General features: G+C 45.2%; 2 protein-coding genes across 2 annotated transcripts; both read right to left on the reverse strand.

Annotated features, from left to right (window-relative positions):
- Window positions 1–2,911, reverse strand: MYOD1 (myogenic differentiation 1). Its single transcript, XM_067295511.1, has 3 exons — window positions 2,351–2,911; window positions 878–956; window positions 1–272 (listed from the first exon to the last, which is right to left on the reverse strand). Exons 1-3 carry the CDS (start codon window positions 2,909–2,911, stop codon window positions 1–3), a joined length of 912 nt encoding a protein of 303 aa, XP_067151612.1.
- A 4,079-nt stretch (window positions 2,912–6,990) lies between these two features.
- LOC106497007 (ferritin light chain-like) lies at window positions 6,991–12,957 on the reverse strand. The gene is made up of 3 exons (XM_067295512.1): window positions 12,784–12,957; window positions 10,377–10,523; window positions 6,991–9,395 (listed from the first exon to the last, which is right to left on the reverse strand). The coding sequence occupies exons 1-3, from the start codon at window positions 12,949–12,951 to the stop codon at window positions 8,892–8,894; spliced, it is 819 nt and encodes a 272-aa protein (XP_067151613.1). The 5' UTR covers window positions 12,952–12,957; the 3' UTR covers window positions 6,991–8,891.
- Between the last annotated feature and the right edge of the window lie 13,683 nt (window positions 12,958–26,640).

Raw genomic sequence — 26,640 nt, forward strand, 5'->3', positions numbered from 1 at the left:
TTATAGCACTTGGTAGATAGGGTTGTTACTGCTGCTGCTGCCACCGCTGTTGTTGTTATCCTGGGGAAGTGGGGTGCAGTTGGTGGGGGAAGGAATTTGGACTCCACTCTCATTCAGGCTGGCTCCTTCTGGGGGAGAACAGGGACTCCCTTCAGCAACACTTTCCACTGGAGGCAGGACTGGACATGTGGAGTTATCTGTGGAAATCCTCTCCACAATGCTTGAGAGGCAATCAAGGCTAGAGACAACAGAACTCTTCCCATGCTTTGGATCTAAAGACAGACAGAAAAGGCAATCAATTTATCCAGTGGGTATTTAATGTCAGTAGGATGTAGTTTTTTAGAGAACCCCAACCAGTGGCTGACAGGGCATATCTGTGAGTATATTAAGATTGAGGAAAAGAATATTGGTGAAAGACATCAGTTATCTGAAAACTGAGACTGTAATTTGCAGAATGGAAAAAAGAACCAACTGAAGTTCGATACTTTTCAGGAGGGTGGATCCAGGGCTTCACTTCAGTCCATAGAAAGGGAATGGAAGATTTGAATTCAATCAGCAATTTCTCCAAATTTTCAATCAGTGATTGGAACAATCTTTATGCAAAATGTAGTTAAACTCTGAAAGTTATTGGAATATATTCCAAAATATTTTTATCCAGACCCTAGTTTGCAAAGTAGGAAATGCAGCTATAATATATCCCCATATTTGCAACTACATCTAGAGGGAAATGCTACACTTGTATTAGCATTGACAGCTTGCTGACTGAAAAGCCCAACTGGAGTCTGCTAAACAACTGGGGACAGAGAAGGCACAGGCAAGTCTGCTGCACGGACTGTCTCTACCCCTGTTTCACATTGCCATAATGGCAAATACTCACCATTTGGTGATTCTGTGTAGTAGCTGTTGTCGTAGCTGTTTCTTCTGCGAGAGTTGCAGGGAGGCCCACTGTATTCCATCTGGAAAGGAGAGAAATCTGTGTGAGATCACTGGTTGGGGGGCAGCATTTTTCTCAAATCCCCAGTAACCATTTAACTTCATATGTCAGTCCCTAGTCTGTGCCACAGCTCCCATCCTGGCTGAAATGCCATCAAGTTTTAGTTTCTTTGAATGAGGCAGAACTTAACTTTGCTAGGAAGAAATTCTCCCCAGAATGTATTATGTGGCATAGTTATTTTAAAGGAAAATTACCATTGTTGTAACTAATGTAATAATGCTGTAGCTTTTACAAATGAAATGAAGTCTTCCAGCATTCTAATCAGAGATTGCCCTACATGTACACCTGCAAATTGCAATAGGGAGACCAAGAGGGGAAAAAAGTCTTTTTTGATATAATTTCTGAAGACTCTTCCAAGCATGAATTCCTTTCAAAAACCCACTAGCCCACCTTTGTGTCTTTTTATTTCCTTTGGTTTCTCTTCCCACTACTATTTTGTATAGGAAAAAAAAACCCAAGCAAACATTCTGACCAGTATATTTGCTTCTGGTACTTTCACCCACAGCGAAATAGCTCTTACCGAGAAAGGAAAAAAGGCTATATTTTGAGGAGGGATCAGTTGTGTAAATCATCTTTGCAACCTGCCATCTCATAATCCCCGATATTCAACTCAGTAGTGATTATCCCCACCAGAGAATATAACAAACTCAAGTCTTAAAAGTGCTTTTGTGACTCCCACCTCTGCTACTCTCTACTCCAGTCACCACATCCCGCCATCCCCAGGTCAGGCCACAGAGTCCAATACTCTAGTCCCAGCAAAGAGATGAGGTGATGAGACACCCTCTGTGGCACTCATCCTTCTTCTCCCCTTTCCTTCCCCTTTCTTCCCCTCTCCCTGTAACGCACAAACAGGAGCAAAAGCCTGGGGTCTCCCTTCTGTTGCTGGTAAGTGTTTTGAGGCGGAGATGAACTGGGAGGAGAAATGGAGAGCCTTTTTCATAAAGATCAAGAAAAAGGACTCCTGTTGCTGAGACCGTGCTCCTGTTACCAGGACTAATGTCAGAAAACCAAACCCAGACTTACCGGTTCCCCTGTGAGTTTTCCCCTGCAATTATCATGGCAGAGGGGACCTCCCTCATGGCTGTCCTTAGAGGATGCAGGGCTAAGGACACAGGATGTGAAAATGAGATGCCCCAGGAGCACGGGCCGGACTCAGACCTCTCGGCGCTCCCAGGCACCCTTCCCAGAGCGGTCCACCCTGGACACGGGCAAACATGCCAACTTCTCATCCCCAGGAGAAGCGTGTGAGACTTTTCCCTTCTCTTCCAGGGACGCCGGCGCAGGGGGACCCCACCACCCTTTGCCGCTGGAGGTAGAGGCGCAGAGGGGACTTGATCCACTCGCGGGGGCACTCACCATGCCATCGGAGCAGTTGGAGCGGGGGCTGGAGGCATCTGACTCGCCACTGTAGTGCTCCAGCACCGGGTAGTAGGCATCCTCCTGCTCCCGCAGCAGCGCCTGCAGGCTCTCGATGTAGCGGATGGCATTGCGGAGGATCTCCACCTTGGGCAGGCGCTGGTTGGGGTTGGTGGAGGTGCAGCGCTTGAGGGTCTCGAAGGCCTCGTTGACCTTGCTGAGCCGCCGCCGCTCCCTCATGGTGGCTGCCTTGCGGCGGTCGGCGTTGGTGGTCTTCCTCTTGCAGGCCTTGCAGGCCCAGAGCAGGCAGCGGCCGGCCTGGTGGTGCCCGCTGGGCGCCCGCACGTGCTCCTCCTCGTGCGGGTGCGCATGGTGGTGCCCGTGGTGGTGCGGGTGCTCCTCGGGCTTCAGCAGGCCCCCGACGTGCACCAGCCGTGGGTCCAGGTCCTCAAAGAAGTGCATGTCCGACGTGTTGAAGCAGGGGTCGTCGTAGAAGTCGTCGGCGGCCGAGAAGGAGCAGAGGGAGCCTTCCGTCATCTCCATGTGGCCCAGTAAGTCCATGGGGGCGGCGGCGGGAGCACCGGCACCGCGCGGCGCCGCGGGCGGGAAAGCGGGCTCGGACCGTCGGCGGTCGTTGGCGGCCGTTAGCGGCGCGCGCGGAGCGGAGCCCTCGCGCCCCCTGTCCCGGGCGAGGCCACCAGCGCTGCTGCCGCCGCTGCCCCGGCCCCTCCGCAGCCGCGCCGGTCCGGGAGCGCCGCTCGGGGCCGTATTTATGCCGGAGCCCCCCGGCGCGGCGCGACGGGGCGGGGCCGGGCGGGGAGGGGAGGGGGCCGCGGCCAGTCGCCCCCGCCCGGCGGTGTCGGGCGCGTGCCGCGGCGCGGGGCGTTGGCGGCGCCGGACGGGACGGGACGGCGCTCTGCCGCCGTCCCGGTGTGAGTGTGCCTGTGCTTTTCTGTTCGCCCCGCTCGGTGCCCCGGGGCACGCGAGGCGCCCCGCGGCTGCCCGCCCCGCGGCTCCCCCCCGCCCGGCTCTCTCGGCAAGCAAAGCCGGCGGCGCGGGGCGCGCTGCGCCCTCCCCGCCCGTCCCCGCCGGGGGCACCTGCGCGGCCCGGCGCGGCCGCGCCGCTCTGCGGCGAGAGGGTAACTGCTGCGGCGGCGGGCGGCGGCGAGCAGCCGCGCGGGGCGCGGGGCGGCGGTCGGGCCGGGGCGACCGGCGCGCTCAAGATGGCGGCCGCTGGGGGGCGCTGCGCCCCGCGCGGCGGGGAGCGCGGGGCCGCGGCGGGGCAACGGCGGCGGGGCAACGGCTGCGGCCGCGGGCGGAGACGGAGCCGCTCGCTGGCGCTGCGGCCCCTCCGCTGCCGGCGGCCTCGCTGCCCCGCGCCGAGCCCGTCGGTTTCGTGGCGCGGCTGTGTTTTGCTCGCCCGCGCGCCGGTGCGGCTTGGCCGGGGGAGGCTGGTTTTCCTTACATCGGGGCACAGCCTGAGGCTGCCCGTCCAGGAGGGCCGTTACTATAGTCAAAGCGGAGGTGCGTGGGGGGCCTTCCCTCAGGCCTCCGCGTTGTGCCTGCTCCCCCGGGCCTGGCTGCGGCCCGCGGCCCACGTGGAGGCAGGAGAGTGTTGGGGAAGACTCGAGCAGAGTCACCGAAACCGCCTCACCTGGGAGCAGAAGGAAGCCGTGCGGCAGGGAGGCCGAGCTGTGGAGCGGCGGCGATGCCCAGCCAGGTTTCTACAGGGAGCGTTTGATTCCCCAAATAGGGCAGTGCGGTAATGGGGTAGTCACGAAGTGCCCCGGGAGAGCTGAGGCCTGAGCTGCTTACAGCTATCGCTTCAGTGAGTGCCTCTGTTTTCGTGACCTGTGCTGTATAAATTTGCATTGCAGGGTCCTCTTTAAACTCAAGCCTCTGATTACATTTATCCTGAAGCCTTGGAAGAGATTGAACTCACCTCATGAAGCAGTGTTTTGCTGAGCTTGTAATGCCATTGTAATTGGATTGCTTGTGCAATAAGGATTTGTTATTTCAGGTAACCAGCAGTGGCAGGGTTTGGACTTTTTTTTTTTTTTGGTAATGCTCTCAAGTTTGCTATTTACTCTGTTTTTGGAATATCATTTGAGCTGAGAAATTTAGCTCTTTTTGTGATATGGAAGCACTTCAGCAATTCCGCTGTGTGATTTCATTAACTTAATGATTAAAATACTTACAGGTATTTTTATCTACCATGGGCTAAAATTAATCTCCACTCTGCAGTTATAAATGCTGGTAAAAATTAGACTGATTTAAAATCAAAGGCAAAGCTCTGTCTTCAGTGGGGTCAAGAGCAGATTGAGAGAATCTGTAAAGGTAAAATATCAGTTGATGATCTAGTCTTCAGTTCCTGTGCCTGTGACTTTTCAGATGGGTTATTGTAATGGTGGATTCTTTGGTAGTTATATGAATGGGTTTTTGCAAGAGTTCCTAATTTGCAATCCCCATTTTCTACTTACTTACATGTCTTCAAATACAGACAAAGATAAGAACTATTAGTCACATTCTGTCATTACCCCCAAAAGATCAAATTTTTATTTAAAAAAGAAAGTAGGTATTTTGGACTGTGTACAACTTTGTTCTTTCACTGTATCCAGTGCTGAAAAGTGATATGTCCCAAGGAGAACAGCTATTGACCACCCTAACACATTTAGAAGTGCATCTCCCAGCTGTTGCTGAGAGGCAAAGTAGTAACCTTGTGGAAATACTCCACTGTTATTACAGAGGTTCTTTGATCCAGAAGAAATGAACAGACTTTTCTGTTTTGAAAAATCTCCACTGAACAGCTAAAACAACGTTAAAAACAATTTGTATTGAAAATAATACAATAATGCACATTAAGTATAAAGGAGAAATAGTTGTGTGCTATAACAGCTAAACGTGTAAATTAGGGGTATCAAGGCTTTGTTTTGGTGCTGGCCATGTTACTTGGCTCAAGACATTTAATCTCTCTGTAGCTTAGTTGTTTCATTTGTGGAAAAGGTAATTCTACATGATGTTTACACAGTATTGTAGCATATTCTGCCACTTTAAGTGTGTTTCTAGGTTGTATTTGACCCTAGAAAAAGGCATTCTGGGACTTGTGCAAATAGTGGTTACCTTGGGCAAAGCAATAACAAACGCTGGGACTTGGACAAGTGATACAAGAAGGCTTCAAGCAATTGCCAGTGCAATGCAGTCTACTGCTTGCATGCTCTAGGGAGTCTCTTCTTTCAACCTGTGGCAGCACATACGTGTCCAAGACATGAGTTAGTAAAAGCAGTATCTCAGTTTGTCACCTAGGTGAAAAAGTCAGGAGAGCGCCGTGACCAGATGGTAAAGTTTGCATGGAGTGTTCTCCCACTGAAGGTGCCTTGGATGACTCATCCCCCACTGTTGCCACCAAAACTAACATTCACTTTCCAATGTTCTTCTCAAAAATGGGTTTGTCCAGAAAAATGTTGCATTGTGTTGTGAGTCTGAGAGAGTCTTTGCAAAGAACAAAATCCTCAGATGTTCTTCTCAACTTTGGGTGGCCATAGTGGAGAGGATGCAGGACAGCACCATCTTCACCTGAATATTTTAATGAATGCCTCATTTTGAGACTAGGCAGCAGCAATGGCACCTTCTTTGCAACCTTAGGTAGTGCTTATGGCAGCATTTAGAAATATGCCGCTGTTAGTGTCTGTCTAGAAGCCACCCTGGCTATTACTCATCATTTCGTAGAAATTAGGTCTCTCCAGATCTTTCAAATTGGATGCTGTATTTCAGCACTGATGTTACTATGGCTCTTCTAAGCCTCCCAGATTCTGGGTCTGGATGGATTGGGCATTGCTTTGGAATTACACATGCAGGGGTGTGTGTATGAGCAGCAGTCAGCAGAGGAAGCAAATTCTTAGTTATGTTAAATGGTGCTATATACCTATTACACATTTCACCCTTCATCTCCTTTTTTCAGGGTGTGGTTGAAAGGAAGCTGAGAAGGGGGGAGCGGATTGTACTTCATATGCTGAGGAGCATAGAGGGACACTCATCCTATACATGACATACAGGTATTAACAAAGTCTCAGAGATCATATTCATGGGCATGTGCACACCCTCAGCAGTAGCAGCATATGGACGAGAAGAACTTCAGTTAGCTATAGTAACTGATTCAATTCTCCTTTTCAGAGGATACAGATTGGGAAAATAGCTGTGAGTTTCTTTACCTGAAATTAACAGAATTATTTCTCCAGGCAGAGGGCCCAGAATGTGTTTTGGAAACATGAGAAATAAAGAACTTAAAATTCTGAGAATGTGCTGGTGCATTTTGCCATGAAGATGAGAGGAGTGGGTCTCCGAGAAAGACACATGGCAATAGTTCAGGGAGAAAGAAATGACAAGTAAGTCTTGCACTGTAAAGTTTAAATGTTGGACTCTGTTGTGTTGGACTTCTGTTAAGGTAAAGAGAGAGACAGTCTAAGTGCTGGAAACTGTGAAAGAGGCTATACCTACATTTCAGAAGGTTAAGAACTGTCAAAGTAGAGGATTGTTGTAGAAACAGTAGTAGCAAATGAAGGATTTTTATATGGCATTAGTTTATTATTCAACAAGTATTTTTGCTCCATTCATACCTAATGAGCTATATTTTAATACTGAGAAGGATGGATTCCATTGCTCTTACTCACACTGAGTTAGAGTCAGTGGAACTAATTGTTGAATAAGGTATGGTCAGCATGAGGATGGGTGTTGGAATCTGGCCCAGATAGAAATATCTTTTAAACTATTGCAGTCATCCCAAACATAGGCAAATGCAGTATGTTGCTAGAAGTGCTTCAAACCATTCCTGTGGCACACTGCAGTATTTTTTTTTAGGAGAATATAGCGGAAGTTTTGATGCCATTTCCTCCCTCCACACCCACCATCATAAAGCTGAATCATTAACAGAAAGAGATTGGGAAAGCATCTGAATTGTAGTTGTCTGTCCTGCGTTACAAAACCACCAAAGTAGGTGGGCTAATGCAGTTTTACAGAAATGGGTACTTAAATGCAGCTGTGTATAGAATTCAGAATTAAATTCAAGTGTTTCATTGTGCAGTGTTTTTACCTTAATGCAGTTTTCTGCCATGTTTATTTTCATTTTGCGGTCTATATTTCTATCTTGTGCAACTTTCGTGGTAGCAGATAGGCACTGGTGCAGTTTTATACATATGCAAAATCTCTTGGAGAACAATATTAGCATGCATGTATGGAAAACTAAAAAATTTGCATCTACATTATATTTATGTTGAACTGAATTTATTTTCAAACTTAACAATAAGAATATTGATTACAGTATTACATAAAAGTTTATGTGTTAATCTTTCAATGGAGCAAACCCCAATTGCCTAAAAGCTGTGGTGTATCCTGACTGAAGAACCTAGTTCCAGGCAGCTGATTTAGCCAGTTGCTCTTCCTAGATGACCTTGTTAGTCAGTGCAGAGAGAGGCACTCCTGCAGGGGCTGACTGGAAGGAATTTAGACTCCTCTGAACTTTAACCCAGCTGGCTAAAGCAACAGCTGTAAGTTTGATAGTGTGAATGCCCCCCTAATTGAAATGCAAAATTAATGGGAGGCCACTTTTTGTAGTGCAATTTTAGCCATGTGTGCTGCACTTTCACTAGGATGTTATTCATCTACCTGGGGCCAAGATAAGGAATACAGAGAACTGGCAGTAGTACCACAGTAATACCATACCGTATCTAGCTGGAACAGGGATGTGCATGGTAATTAAGATAACTGTCCTAGGCTATGCCTGGACAAAGCCCTAGAGCTAGGGCCTTTAGGGACACTTAAAATAGAACCTGTGAAGAGCACATCTAATGAGAACCCCTAATTTATATCTCATCCTCTTTTTGATGATTAGAAAAGGCAACAAGGCAAGTAACTGCAGTGAAAAAACAGCACTTTGTCTTGTTCCCACATTGAGAAAAAGTTAGTATCCTTCATATTGAAGGAGTATACAAAAAAGCTTGTTTATAGCTAAATGAATTAACTCATTTAAGTTGCTACTATGATAGAAAGAAGACAAGAAATCCATCTTGTTTTAAAACAAGTCTTTTAAAAAATTCATAATGTTACCATACTAATGCAAAATATTAAATATAAAACTTAATCTGTGGATTTTCTCCCACATAGAAGTTACCTTGTACTAAAGCATTTTTTATAAAAGTTTTAGACACTGTTAAAAATAATTGGCATTAACTAATACTAACAATCATTTAAGCCAGGAGAGAGGCCTAAAAGCTTTTGGTTTCTACACTGAGGCATCTTTTATGGTAAGAATTGCATAGAAAAAATGTGATTGATGCGAACAATCTGGGTAACTAGCAATCCCACTATGATTTAAACAATTGCATGGGCTAGACTTTGAGCTGTGGCTCATCAGAGGATGAGGGACAGGGTGTAAAGAAGGGAGAGTGATACAGAAGTAACCCATCGTGTCTCCCAAGTGCTGGTCTCAAAGCCACTCTCCATAAAGATGTGCCTTAGGAGCTGCTCCATAGCTTTAACAGCTGTGGTGTTACAGCCCCTCCCTGCCTTGCTTCGCTTTTGCTCCTGTCCCGTCGTTGCACTGGGGCACTGCAGCAGTGCAATATATGGTTGCGTATATTGGCCCTATGCCATTCCTCTGCTGGGAGGATTCTCTCTGGGGACGCTTCAGAGCCTCTGCAGCACCTGTGCATTGCTGGAGAGGTGGGCAGGGGCTACCGCGCTGCCTAGGTTCTGGATCTACGCCTGTTCTTAACTCTTTCTGGAACCGGTCCATGAAGTAATCCCCAAGACTGTTTCTGCCATCTTGGAAACAGTCAAGCCTGCGAGCATTGGTCAGAAGATCTCCCATCAGCTTGATCTTCCGGATTTTGGGTTCAATGAATTGTTTCTTGATAGTGCTTGCACTGTGAGGGTCTGCATTTTCAAGGCTCAAGGCATAAAGCTCTTCAAAATACCGTGTTATAGTTTTCCACTGGAGCATTGCTACTTCCAGGGCTTTCATCAGACTGACTGCGTACTCACAGTTTGGTTTCTAGAAACAAAGAGAAAGATAATTTATTAAGAGCAGCAGCTCATCTTGCCATATTCATTGCTGTTCTCCTGTAACTTAACTTGTCTCCTAAACAAAACGTGCTAGTATTTTGCAACAGCTCCTTCTAGTTTGGAGCGTCTGTTACTTTTTGCCATGTTAGATGGCTGTAAACATACAGAAGTGCCAAAACCCACAAATCTTTGTTTCAAGAAACAAGATTTAGATAGCAGCAGCTATGCCTGATAAACATTCTTAAACCAGGAAAACCTATCCATATAGATGCAAACTGAATATTTAAAAAAGTTATCCAAGATGGATTTTTAATTTTTAACTTTTCCAGCTCAACAAATGCTACGATAGGCCAAGAAACGGCAAGCTGACATATTCAACTATTTACATAATACTAGTTTGCCAGAGGAGAATCAGTCCCGTAATCTTCTACAAGTAAGGTTTTTTGCTGATAACTGAGTTACTCCTTCATACCTGTGCAAGCCCAACTCAAATCTCTAATTCAAATTTGTCTTTGGCTATGTTCTAACAGATGAGCTACTGCTCCCAGCTGGATGTTTCTCCCACCTCCTTCCTTACCCCTTTCTCAGATGCCAATGACTTCTATTTTGTTTCAGTGGGAAGGCAGACAAGTTGGCTGGTTTAGCACTGAAACAATTTTAAGAAGACTCACATAATCCATTACAGCACACTGGAAACAGCAGTCTCCAGCTGAGTGGAAGAAAAAGGGACCATTGTTAATATCCTTTTTGGCAAGAACTGCAATCATATAGAGTTAGGACTGCATGTCTGATACAGAGTTTCTAGGCATCATAATCAAGAACAAAAGCATGTATACTAATATAATAGGGAAATTATATCTGGAAATCTAATAGTGGATGAAAGCAGAGATCCAGGGTACCAACAATATAATGCAGGAGTTTAGAGTAATTACTGCTGATTGCAAGAAACCAGAAGTTGTTTGCTACACACCTGGATGGTTTTAGAACAGTAGTGGCCTCCTCTTTCTTGCTGATACTTCATCAAAGCTTCTGCAGCTTTTCTCTCCTCTGTAGCTTGATTCAGAAAGAACTTTGAAACATTTGGTAGGGCCACGTGTGACTGATCAAAAAATTCACCCTAGGCAAACAAAATTCAACCAAAGTGTTAAAGCTTGCTGAAGATGGGATTCACTTGCAGCAGAACACAGCTTTATCAGAACTCAGGAGACATTTCCAATGGAACTTGTTCTACCAGCTTAATCATTTTGAAGATATTCCTTCAAACTTCTGCAATAAATGAAGTCATTATTGTCCCATCCCATCCTGTTCCCCCCCCCCCAAAAAAAAAAAAAGGCAAAAAACACTATACTCCTACTAGAACACTTTATGCCTTTTAAGACTGGACAGGTGACTGTATTACTGATGTTCTCTCTCATTAGCAGTCATATTCTAGCAAGGTACTGCTTATGAGATTTGCATTTAGGAAAGAAAAATTAACTATAGAGGCACATATCCAGATCCTCCACCACTATAATCAAAGGCATCAAAATCTGCAACATTATCCCCTTCTAGGCATTGGAACTGGTAAGGGCCCGATCCTGTTATTTATTTTTAATTAAATAAGCATAGTCCAGCTTCTTGCCAGTTGAGCCAGAAGCATGGAGAACATAGGATTTATCCCTTCAGGTCAGCATTCCAGTGAAAAGTTGGCTTTTAAAGGTTTGAGAAAGATGAAGCAAATACCAAAGGAGAACGAGAACAATTTTGCATCAGTTTATCAGCTTCTTTATGCATAATGCTATTCCAGTAGAAAGAACATTAAAGGTGTACACAGTATAGCTCAGTAGCAGTATGTAGCTCATGCCTAAAAAGACTTCAGAAGTATTAAAATCCTAAACCAACTGTAGGCCTTGTTCTGTTTTTCTATATGGGAAAGTAACAACTTTCATCAGTGCAAGATTAACTATGCTAACAGATCTGTCAGCTCTTCTGTTGGATGAATTTTATGCATGGTGTGGCAGGCTGATCCCTAGTTCCCTGCCTGCACTATGGAAAACAGAATAAAGAGAACATACTAGAGAGACAGATAGCAGTGGAAGGCCCCCAGGTTGCACAGAGGTTCAGCATTGGCTCTGCACAACTTTGATATCAAAGACAGTGAGAGGCAGCAGCTGGGAATATGCCAAGAGTAGAATTGACAGAGCTACAATATATCAATACACTGGTTCCCTAAACACACATAGGCAATACAGCCCAGCCCTTGCCTCTTAGGCACACTCTGGAGTACTGCATATTAAACGGTTGGCTTGTAGCCTGTCCAGTAGGGGTAAAGAACAAGTATGTGCATTTCATAAATTTTTCTACTTCTGGCTGTCCTCCCCTCTTTCACTTATTGTGAACAAATACAAAATACTTGTGTTTTATCTATGTTGCTCATCTGTTAAAAAATGAGAAAAAATTGTATACACAGCATGATGTGTTTATGTTTTTCTCTTATGTTTTGATGACCACCTGGGATACCCCAAACCTGTGACATACACACGTGACCATGTCATTCAAGAGAAAAATATATACCGCAATGTTCCTTTGAGAATATTAATATAATATTTGCATAATCTTTTTCCTGAAGTCATTAATTCATATTTCTGTTGACAGAATAATCAAGACTGAATGTTTTGTGATCAGTTCCTCAGTGTGAGTGTGCTGCAGGACTACTAGAACCCAAGTCACCACACCTGCATAACTGTTAAGGTAAATCTTATATAAAAGTCATTAACTACTTTTAAGACAGCCACAGTCCATTTCTAGTGGAATTTTTTCTATCCAGCCCAACTACCAGTCAGTAGTAGTATTTTAATCCACATGCTTAACAGGTTGAGGTTTCGCTGCATGCTTAGTTTTTATTGGACTAATACCATACACTAAGCTTGATCAGAGCATCTGGGTGATTCACGTGAATATAGTTTGCCTTGCCTCTCAACAGATGCTCAGCAGCAAAAGGGATGGCACCAATAATCCTGCTTCTCAGTTTTAATGTCTTTGCTAAAATATATGCTGCCTTAAGTTTTTGATAAGCAGCCAAATGCAACAGATTTCACATTATGTTACATACTGTCTTTTTAAATCCGCAGGACGTTCCTACCTGCTGATCAAAAACCCCCAAGCAAACAGCGATGTTCACGGGAAGCCGCTCCCGCAAACTCTTCCCACCAGTTAACCGCACAAGGCTATTTTATGTACAGAGCTTGCGGGGGTAAAAAAGAAGGAAACAGGCAGCCAGGCGTTGTGCCCCAGAGCCGTGGGAAGCCCCTGCCCCCGCCCCGGCCCCCCCACGCGTGGGTACGCGAGGTGCCCCAACGCCGGAGCGCCGCGCCGCGCCGCGCCGGGCGGCCGCTTACCAGCGCCTGGAGGCCGTAGGAGAGCTCGAGCAGGGCGCCGGTGACGCCGCAGAGGCCTTCCTCCACGGCGGGCGGGAAGCCCTGCCTCACGCGGCTGCCGGGCAGCGGGCGGTGCGCCGCGCAGGCGGGCAGCGTGCCGCGGGGCCGCTTGGAGCGCGGCTCGGCCATGGCGGCGGCCGCTGGAGCGGCGCGGGCGGCGCCTCATATAGCGGCGGGCACCTGGGACGCACCTTGCCGCGGGCCTAGGGCCGCGCCGCCCCCGTGCCCCCGTTCCCCCTCCCGCCGCGCGCGCGGGCGGACGGGCGGGCGCCGCCGCCATTTCGTGCCTGCCCCCGGGCCGTTAACGGCCGCGACCTGCGGGTGCGGGCGCCGGGGACTGAAAAACACCCATTCCCGGCTTTTTCAGCCGCTTTATCCTGTGCGGTGGTAGCTGCGGCTCCATCATCATTGCCTTTGACAAAGTCTAGCCAGTGAAGTGGAAGCGTGACTAAGCTCAGCACCTTTCAAATTTGATAATTTTCTGTTCAGTGACTTTCTGTTCAGTACGCTTACTGCTACATGTTGTTCTATGGAATATTTTGCTAGCAAATCACCCCACTCCCCCACAAACCCATTCCTAATCTTTATTCAGTTGCACGTTCTAATTGTTATTGGATTTGACTGCCTTAGAGCAAAGCACGCACAATCTGAGAATAGTCACATAAAATGTGAGAAAATTGCTCACGTTAAATATTTCTAGTTTAATGCCTTCATCTTTTATGGTATTCAGCTCTCTTTGTCTAATTTTCCATTTTCACTTGCCTCTGATTCTTCACGTTGTAGTTAAGTTAAATGAAGAGTTTCAGCAAATCTGAAGCAGTGTGTGAAGTTCCCACTTAAAAAAAAATTAACCATCGTAAATAAAACTGCACACAAGTAAAGTTAAGTATGTGTGTAAGTGTTTGCAGGGCTAAAGTAAGTACCTAAATTCATAAACTGTAATATATTTGCTAGACAGTTCAGCTGTGCATATGACTTTGTTCTGAAGTTCTTTTTAGTAACGGCACTAGACACTTCTGCTGGAAAGATGCATTTCTAACAGTTATCTTTTAGTTCCCTCCATTCCAACTATCTTGATTGTAGACAGTAAAATAGTTATTAGTGTTTAGCTACAACAGGATGATTCTTTGTGTGCCTCAGAAGAAGATGAGCAAGTATGGTGTATGCGTATGTGTCATTGTCATCCTGGTATAAATGGAATACTCAATGACCTCCATTCGGTATATAGTCCAGAGAATGGGAAGTGTGAAATCACAGCTGAAAGCAAGTTAGCCAGTGTCTCTGTAGAAAAGTTTACAGCTCAGTTTTATTTGTTAGATTCATCTTCATGTTCACTGCAGTAATTTCTGAGTATATTAGTGCGTACATGCACATGTATGTGTTAATGGACTTCCAATCACATGGAGTCCTTCAGGAATCAATATCTAAGTTATCCCTTTCCAGTGATGGAGAACTGAGACTTGGAGACATGTTTTAAGGCCACCTATGAAGTTTATGGCTGATCTGAAAACTTGACTCCAAATTTCCTTAATCTCAGTACATTCCTTAAAACTGTCTTTTTATGAGAACACCATTCAATTTGTTTTGCTTTGTGAATCATAGAACTAAAAGAAATTCAAGTAATTTGTACTGTAATCAAATTTCTTATGGAAAAATACCATTACAAAATAATCTAGAGATTCTTGCTGCATAGGGTAAGAGGTGTCATGTGCTGTTTGTATCTGGACTGAAAAAGTATAATTTGCAGCTCTCTTCCAAAAACTTATGATCTTAAGTCTTGGTTTTCAAGTAGTGCTGTATCCTGGGAGATGGGTGCTTTGTTCAGTTTCTTAGCTTGTTACGGCATTTCCACTTGGCATGGAATAAGTGCAGCTGCTCTCTGAGGGGTGGCGGGCTTTTAAGATAAGAGATGAATTGTTTCCCACCTGCCTCCGTCTGAAGGAGAAGTCTTAGGTGTCTCTCCCAAACAATATGCTTTGGAAAAGTTATGACCCACTTGAGGTAACAATATCTGTATATGGCTTTTATGCAGCCAGTGAATCTGGATTAGATCCTTATTCTCGCTAAATCTTGGAGTATGACAGTATTGTACAGATTTCCTACACGAAAAGCTATTGTTGTGCTGAAGGGGGCTGAAAGCAGCAGATTCTTGAATGAGGGAAGCAAGAGCCGAAGCTGAGCGCAAGCCCCTAAAGCCCCTGTGGTCAGTTCCATACGAACTCATTGCAAGCAAAGGGGCTGTAAATAGGATGGGGACAGGACTGGCCCTGCCCATTCCCATAATCCAGAAGTATTTAAATGCATAATGTTAGGCACATGCCTTGGTGAAAGGGGTCTTAATTCATTTTTATTATTTAGGATGATTTTGATATAAAACATTATAAAGAGTATCTCAAGTGGTGTAGCAGAGCAGGAAGCCAAACAACCACACATGGTGTACAGAGCTGCAATTATAATCCCAGTGAAAGAACCTTTCTTGCACAGCCAAACACACACACACACACGCACCCCACCCCACACCCACACACCTTGTTTTTACTCTTTGGCAGAGTTCAGCAGGGAGGACTGGGCTTTAGCAATCATCTGAAAACATACTTTCTGCTAAGGCCACTTTGCAAACATTTAATTTAATAAGACCATTTTCTATCTGGATTCTTTGTCATTTAAAGCTGGGCTCTTTAAGCTGCTCTTTGCAACCTGGAGTTGATCTTTTCTTTCCTTCAACCGCAGGTAGCAAGAGTTGTGGCTGTTGCTTCTGTCCAGCCACCATCTGTTAGCTTCTTTCTAGCTGTGGCAGATTTTTCGTGTGCTTTGCAAATAGTATATCTAAGGCTGCCAGACTTTTTCCTTAAGTGATCATTCAGCGCCCATCAATAGCTGTGATGAAAACTGAGGGCTGTGTGAGGAAAAAGCAATAAATAAATAAATATATGATGCATATTCCTGTAAATCAGCCTCCTTTTCCATTCATGATTTTATTTTGTAATTGAGGGAAACCTAAGCTCTCTGGCAGGAAATGGAAAGTGATTGATACGAGCACCCATGAATTCACAGTCACTAGTACTGGACTTGAAGTCACTTAAACCATTTATCCGTATGCTTTGCCATTCTCAACAGGTGCATCATTTCACTATTTTACTCTGATCCCACTCTTTCTGCTATCCTTTTTCCCTGGAGGAAAAGCCGGCAGGACTTCTGAGCTGTTTGTCTTTTTGCACTGTATGACTCATAAAGTAAAAAAAAGCAGCCTGAAATTTGGGAGGTTACGGCTTAAGTAAACATAGAAAAATAACTTTTTTCAACTGTGTTGCAGTAAAAGTAACCATCCACAAAACATGAGATGGCCCTGGGATGACAAAAGCACTGTGACTAAGCTGTGAGGTGGACTTACTAGGAAATACTTTTTGTCTCTATGTCATTGAGCATATGTGAAAAAGTTTGGGGAATTTCCACTTTGTTGTAGTGCTGTGAAATCAGCATGTTTTAGCAACGTAAGGGAAGAATTCTCAATAGTAAAATTTAGAGTTTAATCCCTCTGAAGTCAGTGACTGTGTGACTGCACACTGCCCTATCTGCACACACATATACATTCCATTTACTCAAGTGAAGTATCACAATAAAATCCTATATGCAAAATACTTGGATTTATTTCGGTTCTGGAAGTCACTTACAAAGTGTCTTTTCCTGGCACTTGCCTCAAATACTCCAAAGCTTAGTTTTGTATTGTCCACTTTTCCTTTTCTAGACAGTTCTAGATTTTCTTCTGTCATTGCTATTTTTGAATATGGAAAACATGCATTACTGTAGTGTTTAATACTAGTTGAGATGTATCAGGATATTCTTCAGTTGTCCTGGAAACAGTAATGCCTTTTTTCCATCATTCAGATTTTCCATTTTGCATCAGTAGCCTGATAACGGTACGACATTGCACCACTGATGTAACTTGTATCTCCAGTAGTTTAGTTCCATAGACTTCTTGGACACAAGTCTGCATAGTACAGACACGGAGGAGTTGGCCGATTTCTCTTTCTTTTTTTGCAATGAAGTTCTTATGTAAGGAACTTTCCAAATGCTGGATAATACTAACCATTGTGTTATATATAGAAATCTTTGAAACTTAACCTATTGAAATCTGTCCTTTACTTCAAACAGAATATGCCCATAGCACATTGGCATGTCTGTGCTGTCTAAAACACAAATGTAGAAGACAAGCTCATAAGAGTTTCTGAAATGCAAACAAAGGTTGTCTTTAATCTTGTGTCATAGACCCAGCAGGATTTCCTAATTCATGCTGTTTTCCTCTCTGTAGTGTTCAAATTAGATTACCTGTAATTAATGCTGACTTTTACCATGGGACTCTTCTAGTAGCAGAGAGTTTGCTTTGGGTTATACAGTGGGGAGGAGAGGCAGTCTCTGCTCGTTCTCAGCAGGAGCCTGCTGGGGCCCAGGGAGGCCCAGTACCGTGCGGCGCAGAGGGATAGCCTCCGCGGCTGGGGTGGCTGGCGCACAGAGCTGTGGTGTGACGTGTGGTGGCCGGCCGCGTCCTGCCTAGCACCTGCCCCCTCCCTCCTGCCTGCCCTCAGGCACCCCTTCCTCCTCCCCTCTCTCTCCAGCTGCTGCCGCAACTGCAGACCCCCAGCGCGCCAGTGTGCTCGTCCTCTCGGAAGTCCCTCCTGCCCTTCCTTATGCGGTCCTGCTGAGACAGCTACATCCCGTCAGCAGGTTTGGGGAGGGAGGTGTTCCTCAGTCAAACCTAAAAAAGGTAACTACAACTCAACTAAGTGAACAGGCAGACTCCTTGCTGTGACTATTGTCCTTCCTCAGCCTGTTTTTTGTCTTGTGTTTGAGACCATCAGCCATCTGTTGCATCTCAAACCAAGCTGCATAGGGCTGTGTTTGAGCGTGTGTGACTGTGTGCATGTGTGTAGGTTCTTAATGCTGGGGCTTCAGGTAAAACTGCACTGTAGCCACTACTAACAAACTTGTGTCTAGGAGGCGTATCTCTCTTTATTTTCTCTTAAGCACATACCACTCTTTGCAATAGCGGTACCAAATGTTGTCAATTCACCTGCGCTGAGTTGTTCTCCCATAGTCTTTTCTCCTTGCATTTACAAAGTTGTTAGGTGTGCTGCCTAGTCCTTTCTCATCATCTGTGTCTTTAAGAGCCCTGCCACTGCCAGCCCTCAGGAAGCCAGCGGTTAGGCTTGAGGAGAGAGGCTGCTCGGGGAGCTGGAGCGCTGCGAGCTGTCTGTGCACCCTGCCTGTGTGCCTGCCTGGTGGCTGCAGAGGGCTCGCAGTCAGTCTGAGCAACGATGGAACAGCACACTTCAAAATAGTCAGCAGTGTGGTACTTGGCCTTTCAGTCTCCGTTTCTTCTCTTACAAACACACTTATGCTGCAAGTGGACTATTAATTTCAAGTGGCTACTGGCTGACACTACCCATTTGATTTTTAAAGAGGCTGCTTTTAGGAGCAAGTGAGAAAAAAATTGACAGCGTTTTTCTGCCTCTAAGATTTGCAATTGTTATTTCAAGCTAAATTTAAATGAGTTTAGGCCAGCAAATTTAAGGCTCATCCTTGCAATCCTTGCATGGCATATTGTAAGGCCAGTCCCTTATTGCATGTTGAAGCCACTGAGTCTCAGCACTGGAGCAGGTTTTTAAGGGGATCCTGTGGAGTGTCTGAAGGCAATGTGTTGCGTGAGGGGGTTGTGCAATCCCAAACTGCCTGAAATCTCTCATAGTTTGTATCCCTTGCCCTCATGTTTTGCTTTCCTTTCCAAAGCTGAGGATAAGAATCTCTATCCGTTTTCTGGCAAATAGGAAAATAAGACTTGACATGTTGAGAAAGGCAGTGCCTTTTTTATGTAGTCTGAAATTGGTGACTGCAAGTAATGACTTCCAGGCTGTGTAAGCCTTGGTAGATGCACTCTGTGCTCCTTATGGCCCTTGAAAGAGCTCTTCAGGGTCAGCATGAGCAGATACACTCTGCACATATTCAGAGTTTTTTGGGGCCTAATGGAACTACACTATAGTCAAGGGATAAAAGCCTATAAACCATTTGTTGTCTTGCTTCTGTATGTTAATGATAATCAATGTTCTTAGAGTCCCTGCAGGTACCCAGAGCACTTCTGACATATAGACTCTCCTGGGAGTTAAATAGTTGTATTGACACCATTTGCTACTTGGCTTAATAAAGAAGAAATTGAAACCACAGATGCCCCAGTGGTGAGCAGTGTGCAAAATATTTGCAGGTGAAAATGAAATTATTCAAAATGTTTTAGCTTTTCCATTCACCAAAAAATTACGAATGAGCCCTTTTCCCAGTTTTCATTTGAAAAAGAACCCTCTCAAAGATAAAATGAAGCTGAGTTTTGAGCAAAAACTCATTAAAGGTCTTTGCTTTGGAATTTTAATATGAATATTCTCATGCTAAATGTTTGTTTTAAATTGTGTGTTAATTTGGAATCAGTAGAGGTGAATCAGAAAAAGCAGAAGTGGATAATTCCACTCAAACGTCATATACTTTAAAGACTATGGTAACTTCCAATGAGAAATCCATCTTCTACCTCTGGACACCAAATGGCCCTTTATGGCTGCTCTCTGCTCAAAACATTGCTTGTATACCATCTACATATTGGCCTTTATACTGTAGGTATTGTGATTCCCGAGGGTATTCCTTTCCCTATCGTTTTCTGGCTATTTCCATTTTAATGGCTTTAAATACGTTATAAAAATCTTATAATAATAGATGTTAGAGTGCAATCTGTTTATGGCAGTAGGTCTCAGGCAAAGTCTTCTAAGCGAGTCTGCAGGTATTGAACAAAACATTTTTGATCTCAATGTCTTAATGCAGAGGAACTGTTTTTTTGGACATTCACCTGATTTCACTGGAATTATGAGGTGTAACTTAGGGTGGATTTGGCCCATGTCACTTAAGGCAGCCAGTAACATTAGTTGATAGTGCTGAGAGGTTACCTATTCTGGTCTTTAGGACACTGGTGTTACCCTAGGTCCTGCTGTGAAATGTTTTACTTTTTGAGTTTTAAACCACTAGCTGCAGTTGCTGTCTTTTATATAATTCAGACTGTGCTGAATATTTACAAATTTCACAGAATGGTTTGTTCTCTGGTTTAAATCCTGCCTACCAACCGCCTGCCCAGGGCAAAGAGAAAAAAAAGTTAGCTTTGATACTCCGAAACTGCTCAAATAAATCCTGTGCAGCTGGTCTGCATGAAATGTGCAGTGACTGCAAGCTGTAGAGAGGATTCTGAGGGTTTGGATGAACTATGTGCCTGTCAGATGCTACGGGTTTTTTCTACTCATTTGTATTTTTTTCAGATCTGAACAATGCATTTCATAGACTGCACCAGAGAGTATACTGTTGTGAAAAGAGCACTTTTCTAGGCAAAGATAATATAATTTAAAAAAATTCTTGTATAGTAGCTCCCATAGTAGGGTCCAATCTGCATATGCTATTGCAGTAGAAATGTTAAATAGTAATTGACTTCAGTGCCTCAGGAGTGGCCTCTTCAGGCACTGTGAGCCAGGGCTCCCTGGCAGCTCAAGACTTTCCCCACGGCTCCCTTTTGCTCTGAAGGACTGTAACACATAGGTAGGTATCTATATTGCTCTGTATGATAATTAAGTATGCAAAGTGGTGATTGTTACTTAATTGCCTTAGGCATATATGCATATATGTGGACAAAACAGGTGTTTAACTGGACAGTACTGCTTTCTTTATATGTTTGCACATGCTTTAATACTTTCCAACTTTGGAATTCTGGTTAAAGCCTCAAAGGGAATCCGTGAGACTGCAGCAGCTGAGAATATCTTTCTAGCCTTGGACGCTCCTGTGTGGTTCTGCAAATGTCTCTTCGCTGATAAGGAAGCGGCTTCATCTAGCCTATACCTCAGTGTTTGTCAAGGTAAATTATCTCGGGTTTACTTGGATGGGCAAGCCAGCACAGTACAATTTACACTTGCATGTACTTGCGGATGAGCAGTCAATAGTTATTATGGATTGGATATTATTTTTTCTGCCTGTGCTGTTTTAGTCACCAGCGTTCCTAGTTCAACCATCTCTTCTTTGCCTCAGGCAAGTGTTAACCCTTGGTGCCAGAGGCTTCTGCCCAGTGGATCCCCAGGAAGGCAGGGGCAGAGCTGGGAACAGTACCCAGCAGTCCTGCCTACCAAATTCCCCTGAGCCTTAAGGGACACTCAGTCAGGGCTCTCGTTGCAGCCGTCAGTCCTCTCCAGCCATCCCACCACCCCTGCCTCAGGGTTTCCATAGCTCTTTCTGTAGTTAATATTCTCTATGACAACCCTCATGAAACAGATCCTGCAGACCTTACCCTTCAGGCTGAGATTTTGCAGTGCTGGCAAGATGCAAAGCCCCTGGCCTTTCATAATGGGTCAGCCCTCGCACTAGGTTGACTCTTCCAGTGTGAGGGTGAAGCTCCTTCTCTCCACTCTCCTCTTCCTTTTCCTCCTCTGCACTTCACCAAACAGCCTTCCAGCGCTATCCCACTGCCTTCCTTTGCCGTATCCTTCTTGCTGCGAAACAGCTCAAGAGAAGAGTGGTGGCAGGAGCACCAGCTAGCAACTGGGACTGGCCAGGCATTGCAGGCAAGCGTGGGGAGAGGGAGCCGTCACTGTGATAGGGGATGTGCCACTGTGACCCCAGACCGTGTCACAGAAAGGGGCTGCAGTCCCCTGCCCCATCCATGGGGACCCTGCCTGTGTTTGCCCTAAAATGGAGAGGGGATTTTCTGAATCTACTTATAACCTAGTGGAAATATGCTAGAGGAATGGAAGAGAGAAGTGACTTCAACTAATCTAAATCTCATAAAACCATGAAGGAAAAGATGTACAGCTCAGGAGAATAGCTTTTGGAATTCAAAGTTATGAAGGCTGGGACCAATTCATTGAGCAGCCTGTAGTAAGAAAAAAACCCTAGAGGCTTTTATTAATACAAACATTTATCAGTAGTATACTAGGAAAGACTTAAAGAAGAGATTTGTATGCTTTGGATCATAAACCAACTTCTAGCTAAAAGAGAGAAAATTTTCCTTGAAGCCAGCTGAGCTTAGGCCTGCGGCGTAAGCCTGTTGGCCTGTGACAGTTTCTTGAACTCTTCCCAGATCATTTGGTAGTGGCCACAGATTGAAATAATGCACTGGGCTATGTGGACCCCTGGCCTGAACCATTCTTATGATGCCTAGGATGAACAACTTCTCTTAAGGGACCTTGACTGTGCTTGCTTCTGACGTGTTACAGAGTGAGAACTCCCTTGTTCCCATTAATGCACGCTCGTGATCTGGACTCTGGGAGGCAAGCAGGACTGAGGGACACATCATTAAGCAACAGTAAAAGCATGTTTTCTGTGTAGAGGAGGATATGGCAGTCTGGTATATACAGCTTGTCACTTTTAGCTGTTTGCTCTAAAGCAAGAGACAGGCATGCTTGCTTTCTTTTTTAAAGGAAGATCAGTGCAGAGCAAAGAGGATGGGAAAAATCCTTAGGAAAATCCAAAAGAAAAGAGAAGCAGCACTAAGAGTGGGACAAATCTTTTATTAATGTGTATGAGCATTATTCATATAACTTCACAAGAATATATGCTTTAACTGAGCATGTACTGTGTACCAGCTGAGGACCTGGCCTATAATGTCCTTTATAAAGCTCTGATTCCTCCCCAAATAGTTTTCCCCTCCCTCTTCAAAGAGCACCTGTTGTTGGTGGAGGTGGTGATGATACTGGATTAGTGCACATGCGGTCAGCCTGCTTGGCCCCAGCCCTTTGGACCCAAAATGAACTCCAGCTGCTGTTGCCCAGAGCAGGTGTTTCATCCAGCCCTAGCAGCTGTTTGAGTGTACACTGTCATGGCCAATAGGAGGGGTAGGTCCCCTGGCAGGACCCATAGGAATAGCTGGTCAGCAGAAGGGAAGAAGGAGTGTGCAACACAGCTCAGATTTGTATACCCAGCATTTAGCAGAGAAGAATCGCTCCAGGATCTCCTGGTGGAAATGCGAAATAGTGGCTGTCATTCTGCATGCACTGAGCCTGCACAGCATGGTGAAGGGTGGTGGTTCCCAAAATGAGGCTGAGACCAGCAGGGCCATGATAAATGATGGATCTCCAGGCTGCCAAGCCCAACTTGTCAGCTGAAGATATGTCATGTGTACATGGTAGTGTATGAGAAATTTTGAGAACTGGCAGTGTTCAATGTTAGGAACCGTTGCTTAAAAGCTCAACTGAGCTGCTTGGCAGAGGTGAGATTAGGTGCAGAACAGTGTACAGGCTAATAGTCTCTGCTAGATGTGATAGCATGGGCTTCACACTAGCGCTGCCAAAGCCAGCAAGGGAAGACGACAGAGCAGAGAGAGTCTGGGGTTATGAAGCTGGGGTTATGAAAGCAGGGGATGGTGGCAGGGAACTGGAGGGTGAGGAGGCAAATTTGGGGGCATTTAGAGGAAGGCTGAGGTACAATACCTGGAGTTTGAGGAGTGGGGCACAGGAAGACCGTGTCAAAGGAGAGGTGGCAGCTGCCTAGGGTTAGAGCAGAGGGGCAAAGATGCAAATTGCTTGGAGTAAAGGAATCAAGGTGTTCAAAGGGAAGAAGGTGGCTTAGAGTAAGGACAACCCAGAGCTACAGCAAGAGGTGCTCTGGGAATGTCTCATAGAGCAGGGAGCCTTACACTATACCCCATTCAGAGATGTTTCTCCCATTGCTGGTCTCACAACCAGCCCCATCATCGTCTCTTGCAGCTCGTCTTCTGCTTTGTCCCCCCAGAGCTGTTCCCGCTGTCCCGGGGGAGACCTGTGTGCTGTCCTGCGCTCTCTAACCACTTCTTGTGTGTCAGCTACAGCCCTCCTCTGGCCTCCCTTTCTGTGAGTGTGCGTTCGAGTGCTCTGCCTATCATCCATGCTGTGTTCCTCCTGCTCTCTTGAGGAGTGTCTATGCCAATAGCTTTACCATTTTTCCATGTGGTTTTCTCTCTCACAGATTCCCTTACTACCTTTTCTCTACCTTTTTTCATGACTGCTCCCTCTTTTTGCTATGCCTCCCTATGTCGCCATTAACACATGCCAAATTTAATGCGACTCTTTAGGTTCCTGTCCCCTGATCTGTCTTCACTAATGTTACCAGAGTCCTTCCTGCTGCTCTAGTTGATAACCTGCGCATTCATTTTGTGTCCCTGCCCTGTGCACGGCTTCTGCCATATTCCATCAGCCAGGCTTTTCACTTGGTACATCTCTGTCTACTGCTCCACCAAGTTCCCACTAACCCCTCATTAGGAGGGGTAAATGCTGAGCAAGAACATTTCCCTGTGTAGCTATAAAAGGATTATTTAGGCCATATTTCATTACACCATAGCCTTAGCCCAGGAGAAGAACACGAATATTGGAGGGCTCTCTTTGTCAGGAAATGGGATTTCCGCAGGTGCTCAGTTGCAAATGCTCTGCATGCTTCTAAGGCTTGGCACGGCATTGCTAAATCCTGAATCAGGATGCAAGAATGTCTCATGACCTCTGCCATGTAAATCAGTGTCTGGCCATGTTTGGAAATCAGCCGTCAGTGATGACAGTAGACAAGCATGGATGAAATTAGCAGCTTGGCTTCAGCACTAAGCAAGACTTGTTAAACATCTTAAGTACAGATGGTCTGATTCATATTTTGAATAATGAATATTTTGGCATTTTCTGTAGCAAGTGCTAAGAAGCTGGATGGTCTTTCTTCGTCCTCTCACTGCCCTCCCAGGATTTAAAAATGTTGTAATGAAGTATTTCTTCCCTTTACGGGATTAGGTAAGATTGGTAGCTATAATTCTCATATAGAATGACATAGAAAAACTCTGGACTGAAAAATATATAGATCCAAGATAACATATGTGGGGGCAGTGAAATTATTTCAATTTTGGTTCATCTACCTGCTGGATTAGTCAGGTTAACCAGCTGACTTCAGTTTTCAGTTCTTTGGGACTAAAACTGCTCCTCTGTTACAGGGTGTTACAACTTCTGTCCCAGTGTATCTCCTCCACTAGGTATTCTTCCTGTTTGTATTACTTCTACATTACAGTTAAAGAATAGAGAAGCAGCATCAGAGACTCTGTATGAATAAAATACTCAAGGCTGTTAAGGAAATAGATGCATTAGATATCAGCAGTTCTTGGCTCCCATTTCTTTGCTCACAGGTCTTGGTCACGTCACTATTACACAGGGAAAGAAACATCACTTAGGACTAGTAAAAGTGTGTGATACACATCTGTGTGAAAGGAAGGTGTCCTTTGGTCTGTTCTTATTTACTATCCCTTTTTCTTCTCCACTTTCAGTAATTTACAGTTCATTTGTTCTGCTGTGGGTTTATCAGCAGTAGTTCCCCACTGTCTCCTTATCTCGCCAGTAGTGTGACTGGGGGCTGCGCATGCACTCTAGCTGCTTCACCAGGGATGAAATGGCAAGTGTGTTGCTCTGCGCTCCTCTGCCTTTGTCCTCTGCACTCCTCTTCCTCAGCTTCCTTGCACTGTGGTATGAATCAAGAAAACTGAAAATGCAACTTTCTACTTCCGTTGGTGTAGTAAAAGTAAAAAGTCAAATGCAGTCTTCAGAGGTGCCTGAGACCTGTATCAGCAATTGTGTCAGTAATTCAATCTAGGTTTCCAGAGGTTTTTAACCACCTATATGTGGGTAAGATTTTTTGAAGAGCCTGTCTGTCACTTGGTTGAATGGAATTAGGTACCAAGGACCTTTTCAGATTTTATACATGACCAAAAGGTGTGTGGCAATGTCTACTGTGCTATGTGGTGAGGAACAATAGAGTGAAGCACTTTGGCTGTAGTAAGTCATAACTTACTAATGACTGCACTGAGGTTAAAGAAATAAAGAGCTTTGTAGCAGCCATTCATGTTTTGGGGATCTAGAGAACAGAGGGATTTACTTTGTTTGAGGCTCTTGTTATGCTGTGTGGGATTTCCAATTCAAGATCAAAAATACTGAAAGTGCTGCTTTACTGTACAGCCGAATATTAGCTTGCTGCCAGTAGGAAAAACAATCATTAAGTGGTGAGTGAAAGTGGCGTCAGAAATGGACCTTGACAGGGTGGTAACATACAGTTACACCGAGTGACATTCTTCACACCTGCTGTGGTGCATAACAGTAGCTGGCTGACTTAACCCGTGGCACTACAAGCAGAGCATTGTGCTGGGACACAGCCTGGACCGCGATTGAATTACACACTGATTAGGTCTTCAGCTTCTCTCTGTCAGTGTGGACAATGAAGAATCAGAGAAGTGGACATGAGAGCTTTAGCAGGCCTTGTGCTCTTGGATGGAGGAGGATTAGTTTCTAAATGGTAAATTGTGTTGGGGCCAAGAGTGATAAAGCTGAGCTCTGCCCTTCTGCTGCCTCAAAGGAACAGGCTTTGCAGAAAATCCATTCTCCCCCCTGCTTCAGCTGACTTCTATGATCTGGGGAGGGGGTGGACATGTAGGGTCTACTCCTTTTCTCTGCCAAAGAAGGAATAAAGCTCTGGTATGTTGGTAGGAATTTTGCACCTGTACCATAGGGGCACTTATTACCTTTTATTAGAAAGGACATGGGACCAAAAACATCAGTCTTCTGCCATTTCTACAGGGATGCAGAAGCTGTGGCGTTTGCCTCCCACATTCAGGTGCTGCTGGCAGGTTCACCCTCTGCTAGAGTGTATCCCTAAGAGCTGATTTAACCCAAAGTGTACCCTTTCCTGGGAGGTCCACAGCAGGGCTGAGGAATTGCAAATGTTGCATTTTTTCCCTTCCGTCATCTTCTCCCCCAGCCTTGC

This window comes from Apteryx mantelli, chromosome 4, assembly GCF_036417845.1.
Source record: "Apteryx mantelli isolate bAptMan1 chromosome 4, bAptMan1.hap1, whole genome shotgun sequence".
In the NCBI taxonomy this organism is placed as follows: Eukaryota; Metazoa; Chordata; class Aves; order Apterygiformes; family Apterygidae; genus Apteryx; species Apteryx mantelli.

What these genes read in the sequence shown, in the direction of transcription:
- LOC106497007 (XM_067295512.1), bottom strand. Translation starts at nt 12,951, where the DNA reads ATGGCCGAGCCGCGCTCCAAGCGGCCCCGCGGCACGCTGCCCGCCTGC. An exon ending in CCTACGGCCTCCAGGCGCTG is followed by an intron (nt 10,524 to 12,783) that starts GTAAGCGGCCGC and finishes TTGTTTGCCTAG; the next exon opens with GGTGAATTTTTTGATCAGTC. An exon ending in ACTGTTCTAAAACCATCCAG is followed by an intron (nt 9,396 to 10,376) that starts GTGTGTAGCAAA and finishes CTTTGTTTCTAG; the next exon opens with AAACCAAACTGTGAGTACGC.
- MYOD1 (XM_067295511.1), bottom strand. Translation starts at nt 2,911, where the DNA reads ATGGACTTACTGGGCCACATGGAGATGACGGAAGGCTCCCTCTGCTCC. An exon ending in CCAACTGCTCCGATGGCATG is followed by an intron (nt 957 to 2,350) that starts GTGAGTGCCCCC and finishes TCTCCTTTCCAG; the next exon opens with ATGGAATACAGTGGGCCTCC. An exon ending in CTACACAGAATCACCAAATG is followed by an intron (nt 273 to 877) that starts GTGAGTATTTGC and finishes GTCTGTCTTTAG; the next exon opens with ATCCAAAGCATGGGAAGAGT.